At 41.0% G+C, this 6,802-nt stretch overlaps 1 protein-coding gene across 2 annotated transcripts in view; it reads left to right on the top strand.

Moving 5' to 3' along the window:
• The first annotated feature begins 4,256 nt into the window (after positions 1-4,256).
• LOC105515385 (putative uncharacterized protein C3orf49) overlaps positions 4,257-6,802 on the top strand; it is a 30,966-nt gene continuing 28,420 nt past the window's right edge. For both annotated transcript variants that reach the window (XM_011947188.1, XM_011947189.1), the window contains exon 1: positions 4,257-4,492. In XM_011947188.1, coding sequence (XP_011802578.1) covers positions 4,368-4,492 — 125 coding nt within the window. In that variant the 5' untranslated portion in view covers positions 4,257-4,367. The remainder of the gene's footprint in view (positions 4,493-6,802) is intronic.

The following is a 6,802-nucleotide window of genomic DNA, read 5'->3' as shown; positions in this document are numbered from 1 at the left end:
GCATGGCACCAGCATCTATTTTTGGGATGCCTCTGGAAGCTCACAGTCCTGGCTGAAGGCAAAGTGGGAGCTTGCACATCACTAGGGGCAGGGGCAAGAGAGAGGGCGGGGAGTGCCACGCACTTTTAAACAATCGGATCTTGCAAGAACGCACTTGATATCATGAGGACAGTAACAGGGGATGGTACAAAACCATGGGTGAGAAACTGCCCCATGATCCAGTCACTTCCCACCAGGCCCCACCTTCAACACTGGCAATTACATTTCAACGTGAGATTTGGGCAGCGACACATATCCAAACTGTATCTCCCCCATATCCTAGTTCATTTCAGTATTTAACTTCTTACATATTAACCTGGATCTGCACCCTTCTGGTACTCCTCACCCCCATCTGTTGACGGCCTGGACCAAGTGCCTACCTAATGACTTTTCAACACTCACTTTTTCCTCCCCAATGTATTCTCCAAGCTGCACACAGCAACCTTTTAAAAACATATGCATAACTATGCCTTCCCCATGTCACCTATGTTCCCACCACACTGGTCTTCTTCCTGCCCTCAAACATGCTGGTTTGCACCTGCCTGTGAACCTTTGCTCATGTAGTTTTTTGCCTTGGAAATACCTCTCCCAGATCTCAACATACTTTGTCTCTTTTTCAACATTAAATGTCTCACTTCAAACACCACCTCCTTAAGCGATCTTTATTGATCATTTTGGAGGAGTGCCCACTCCCAGTCACTTTCTACCATGTTTTTCTACTTTTTTTCTTCCTTTTTTTTTTGAGGTGGAGTCTCGCTCTGTCGCCAGGCCGGAGTGCAGTGGCCTGATCTCAGCTTACTGCAACCTCTGCCTCCTGGGTTCAAGCAATTCTCTTCCGTCATCCTCCTGAGTAGCTGGAACTACAGGCGTGCACCACCATGCACAGCTAATTTTTGTATTTTTAGGAGAGACGGGATTTTACCATGTTGGCCAGGATGGTCTTGATCTCTTGACCTCATGATCTGCCCGCCTCGGCCTCCCAAAGTGCCGGGATTACAGGCATGAGCCACCGCGCCTGGCCTGTTTTTCTTTTTATTTATTTATTTTTTATTCTCTTTTCTTCTTCTTCTTCTTCTTTTTTATTTTGTTTTTGTTTTTCTGTTTTTCTCATAGCATTTTTTATCAGTACCTGAAAAAATTTTCCATCGGGTAATGTATTTGGTGTCTGTGTCCTCCACTAGAATTGTAATTCCTGGGCAAGGATTCTAGTCATTTTCTTCACAACTGAATCCCATTTCTCCGAACAAATTATGAAGAAGTTCCCTAAAGAACCATCCGTAAGCCTATAATCCCAGCACTTTGGGAGACTGAGGCAGGTGGATCACCTGAGCTCAGGAGTTCAAGACCAGCCTGGACAACATGGTGAAACCTTGTTTCTACTAAAAATACAAGAAAGTAGCTGGACATGGTGGCACGTGCCTGTAACCCCAGCTACTCAGGAGGCTGAGGCACAAGAATCGCTTGAACCCATGAAGCAGATGTTGCAGTGAGCTGAGATGGTGCCACTGCGCTCCAACCTGGGTGACAGAGTAAAGTGCTGTTTCAAAAAACAAAACCAAAAAAAACCTCAACAACTCCCCATTGCTCTGAAGATCAAGACAAAAATCTTTAATCTGATCTATAGGACTCAAGAGGTTTGGCCCTCTCCAGCTTATCACACATCTACCTCTTTGCTCTAGCCACCCTAACTTTCTTCCACCTTTGTCTTTCTTTTTTTTTTTTTAGACAGTCTTGCTCTGTCACCCAGGCTGGAGTGCAGTGGCACAATCTTGACTCCCGAGTAGCTGGGACTACAGGCACCTGCACGCCCGGCTAACTTTTTTATATTTTTAGTAGAGACCGGGTTTCACCGTGTTAGCCAGGATGTTCTCGATCTGCTGACCTCGTGATCCGCCCCCGTTGGCCTCCCAAAATGCTGGGATTACAGGCGTGAGCCACCGTGCCTGGCCACTTTCTTCCACATTTTCAAAAGACACTGGGCTTCTTCCACCTCCGCGCTTTGGCATATGCTATTTCATCTGCCTGGGTCACACAAATTTTCACACGATTGGCTCTTTTCTCCATTCAGCATTCAGGACCAATGACCTCATTGGGCAGGCTTTCCTAATGCCCCATCTGAAGTCACTCCTCATCCTCAGTCACTCTATCCCATCATCCTCTTCTTCTACTTTCTTCATAACATTTACTACCAACTGAAATTAAAATGTTCATTTCCTTGTTTGTCACCTGTGTCTCCCACAGCATATTAAGTTATATGAGTTCAGAGATTTTGTGTATGTTGTTCACTGCAGTATCCCTGGTGTCTAGGGTGGTGCCTGGCAACCACTAGGCATTCAAATATTTGTTGAATAGCTGAATGACTCAAAGAACCTTGGGAGGTAGCAGTTATTATTCCTATTTTATGAACAAGAAAATGAAGGTCCAAAGAGGCTTTCATTACCTGCCCAAGGACACATAAGCTTGGAAGGGGTAGATCTAGAATGCAAATCCAGACACAGCTCAAATTGACGTCTCTCTATACTCCAACTCTTTCCCCCCATCCCACTCTTCCTAGTTCTATCATTTGCTTCAGGACTCCTTTGGGAACCTACAAGTTTTGTCACAGATGCCACAGCAGCAAATGTTTCAGCCTATTACATACACACATACATGCAGACATGCACACACACAGACATGCACATAGACACCTATGCACAAATAAAAAACAGCTCTCTTTCTTAGCATAAAACTCATCTCATTTATCTAGATAATTGATGAAATACAACAGAATTCAGACAGGAGTGCCAATAATTGCACGAAAAATATTGCCCTGTTGCTAAAGAAATTATTCATTTATTCAAGCACCTATTACTTATTGTGCTCTGAGGATGCCAACAGATGAGGAAAAACAGACCAGGGAGGAGCACATGTCCATTTGGCCAAGGCATATTAGATACACTCTACTTCAGCGCTTCTCAAATAAGGGACAGAGGAACATCTGCACCCACTCTCCTAAAATATGGATTCCTGGGTCTCATTCCCTGCTGCAGCAGAATTTCTATTTCACTTGAATTTTGCTGTAAAACTATGGCTTGGGCATTATGATTAGTCCCACTTTAGGGATGAGAAAACAAGTATGGATAGGTTAAAATGAATTGACCAAAGTCACATAGCTAAGCTAGAAATGAGAACTCAGGCATAATTCCCACATCCACTCTCTTAGCCCCTCAACATTATACACTTCATTCTAGAGCATTTTAAAGCTCTTTCCCCCAATACTGAAACATACAAGACCCTCACTACTCCAAGTGCCATCCGGCATCATCAGCATCACCTGGGGGTTTGCTAGGAGTGCAAATTCTTGGATCCCACCCCAGATGTACTGTATCGAAATCTGCATCTTAAAAAGACCTCCAGGAAATTTGTGTGCACTTGAAAGCTTGAGAAGTATGCTCCGGATTATTGATTAATGCAAACGCAGAAAGCAGAGTAATTGTTGTAACTCCCAGAACTTTTCTAGAGGAGTTTTTCTTGTTAAGCATATAGTTATCTGACTGAACAACTCAAAGCGCGAGAGGGTGACAGGAATAAATCCTAGTGTCTGCTGCCACCTTGTGGTAAGAAATTCCATCCCAGGCAGAATTTGCTCTTTACCACGAAATAAATGGGGCAATGTTGGAAGGGAGGGGTGGATCAAGGTCTTCAATTCACCAATGTACTTTGAGAGACCACTACAAAATTCCAAGATGTAATGAAAACCACCCTTGGGGTACATTTTGAGATGTCCAAACAACAACTGGCCTTGTCATATGTGACCCACAGGACACAGAACATTCACCAGCTGTAACTGAGAGATCTAACAGAAGCTCAACTTGTGTTAATCAACAGATCGTTCGTATTGCTATAGGTGCCTTCCCCTTCAGAGGTCAAATATGACTTCTGAATGTGGTGGTCAATTAGCGCATGGTGGTTTTTTTTTGTTGCTGTTGTTTTGTTTTGTTTTTTGCTATCCAAATGCCAGTGTTAATGCAATCAGATCATCATTTCTGCATTTGCCTTGTTCAAGAATCTGTGAAGTGTTCCACAAAGGTCCATGGAATTTCACACAGCTCAGTCAAATACATCATTGGTGACCTCTGTGAAGTTGTAAACAGGGCCAGTCCCACAAATAATGTCTCTGACACTTGGAAGGGAATAAGGGAAAGACTCTAAAAATTTCCTACATATTTTATTCCAAATAGCCCACACCTTGACAGTACATTCAGTCACTGGATGATTTTTGCATCAAAGTCTGTAAGTTCAAGAACTAAAACAGTCCAAAACAGCTACTACAAGTGAAGTTGACAGCAATGGCCCGACCTCAGCTGTATCTACCAGAACCCTTTAAGATTGCCTATGGAAAAGTTGGACAGTGCCGAAGATTCCAGCAACTCAAGAAGAAAAATGGCCCATTCAAAAGGAAGGGGATAGAAAGGTAGGTAACAGAGATTCATTTCCTTTTCTGTCAAATGAGAGTCTTTGGGTTTGGCATAGTGGCATGTCCTTTTAAGCACTGCATTTAAAAATGAGGACTCTGGATGGATTGCTGGGGAGGGTACTGCATTGAATCAAGAAATGTAGTGCGACAATGTAAGCTTCATTTTATGATCAGAAAGGTCTTTACTGTAACAGGGAAAACCTTTTCTTTACACTTGAAATTGAATTTTAATGTGGCATAGGAGACTAAAATAAGTACTGATTCTATGTTGATATTTCAGCATCAGAATTTTAGACATCTCACATCCCATGAAAATACTATTACTTTGAAAAGTCATTAGTGCATTTTTCAAAATAGGTCCACGATCAGTGCTTTTTTTTTCCTATCCCAGCAATTTGGGCTGCTGAAATATGTACTAATCACATTTCACTATGGACACATTGTTTAATGTAACATTAAAACTGCCTTAGACCTCCTATTTTTTGTCAGTGACAAAACCATACAGACAGGTGTGAAACATCCAAAATATAATGTATTTTAATTTGGAAAATCAGTGTGGTGATTTATTTTCCAATTTCTTTGTGCTTCTTTCTTACCAGGTCAATGGGCTATAGTTCAGACATGTAGAAGTGAGGTGTTTTAATGAGTCCTGGAAGCATCAAAGACCAAGCTTAGGAACTTCCATGGACAAAATAAAATACTGCAGAGATTTCCACTTTGAATGAAAAGTAGGAGCTCCGGGGGAAGCAATACAACCAAATAAATTCAGTACCAACACAAAAATATTTAAAAACATAAGAAGGGGAGAGTTCTCAGAAGTTGCAGCAGTTGTATTCCTAGGCTCTGGAGCTAAATCACCTTTGTTAATTACGTTTTCGATAGATTGGAGATGAGAGTGGGGAGGATGGGAATGGGAAACACCTTCTAGAGATTCTGAGACCACTTAGAACTGGGCTTTTAACATGGGTGGTCTTCGAAATTCCTGAATCTTCTGAAATTGTATTTGCGTTGTTCTGTGTCAGAGTATGTGTATGTGTGTACATGTTTATAGTAGTAGAATCACTTACAAATTAAATTATTATTAAAGGAGTCTCAGAGGGCTTTATGGGAGATTAATCCTAGCCCATAAGATATCTTTGGGCAAATTAGGAAATGATGCTCCCTCCTCAGGACATTTTACTGCCATCTGCCAGAAAATCATTATAATAACTATACGCAAGTCTAAGTACGAAATTGAATAGCACCCCCTAGAAGTCGTATATGTACAATTTGCAGAACCCTGCCCTTGGTCCCAGAAGGGAGGCTGCTAGCTTCTCCCTTATTTTGCCCTCTAGTGTGGGCTCTCTCCTTGCCTTTTACATTTTCTGCATTGTTCTGATCCACATGGTAATAAAAAGTATCATTTATTGAATGCATTTTAAGGTTCCAAACATATGAATTATTTCCCTTTATTTTCACAATTCTGAAAAGACTATGCCCATTTTCAAATGAGAAGATGAAAGCTTATAGAAGTTACCTAACATGCCCAAGGTCACAGAGTTGGGGATTGTCCTGAGTTGAACCAATACCATTGAACTCCAGTGTCTAGGCTCTCACTGAACTACTCCCCATGTATCATTACAGAAAAAGGCTGAATGATTTGGGTTCTGTTTAGAACTGTGTTTTCCTGGAGAGTAGTACATATGCTACTGATGGTACATGAGATATTTTAGGTAATATATGAAGAACATTGTTAATGGTTATAAATTTGTTTTAATCCATAATAGAAATATATGTTATATATTTAATATAATGTAGTAGCATAACATAAAACCTGGGATTTCACCCAGAGAAACGAAGACTTATGTTCATACAAAACCTGTACACAAATGCTTATAGTAGCTTTATTCATAATAGCCCCAAACTGGAAACAACCCAAATATCCTTCAATTAGTGAGTAGTTAAACAAAGTGTGGTACATTCATATAATGGACTATTACTCAGCAATAAAAAGATATGAACAATTAATACACAAAACCTGGGTGAATGCTCAGAGAATTATGCTGAGTGAAAAAAGCATATCTCAAAAAATTACATGATGTATATTTCCATTTACACAACATTCTTGAAAGGACAAGAATTACACACACAGAAGACAGATTCGTGGATACCGGTTTAAGAAAGGGGGGACCATTGTTTTTGGTGTTTTAGACATGAAGTCCTTGCCCATGCCTCTGTCCTGAATGGTATTACCTAGGTTTTCTTCTAGGGTTTTTATGGTTTTAGGTCTAACATTTAAGTCTCTAATCCATCTTGAATTAATTTTCG

Source organism: Colobus angolensis, unplaced genomic scaffold, assembly GCF_000951035.1.
Source record: "Colobus angolensis palliatus isolate OR3802 unplaced genomic scaffold, Cang.pa_1.0 Scaffold26, whole genome shotgun sequence".
NCBI classification, from domain to species: Eukaryota; Metazoa; Chordata; class Mammalia; order Primates; family Cercopithecidae; genus Colobus; species Colobus angolensis.
Note: the sequence above shows the minus strand (reverse complement) of the source record. Positions and strands in the feature narration are given on the sequence as shown.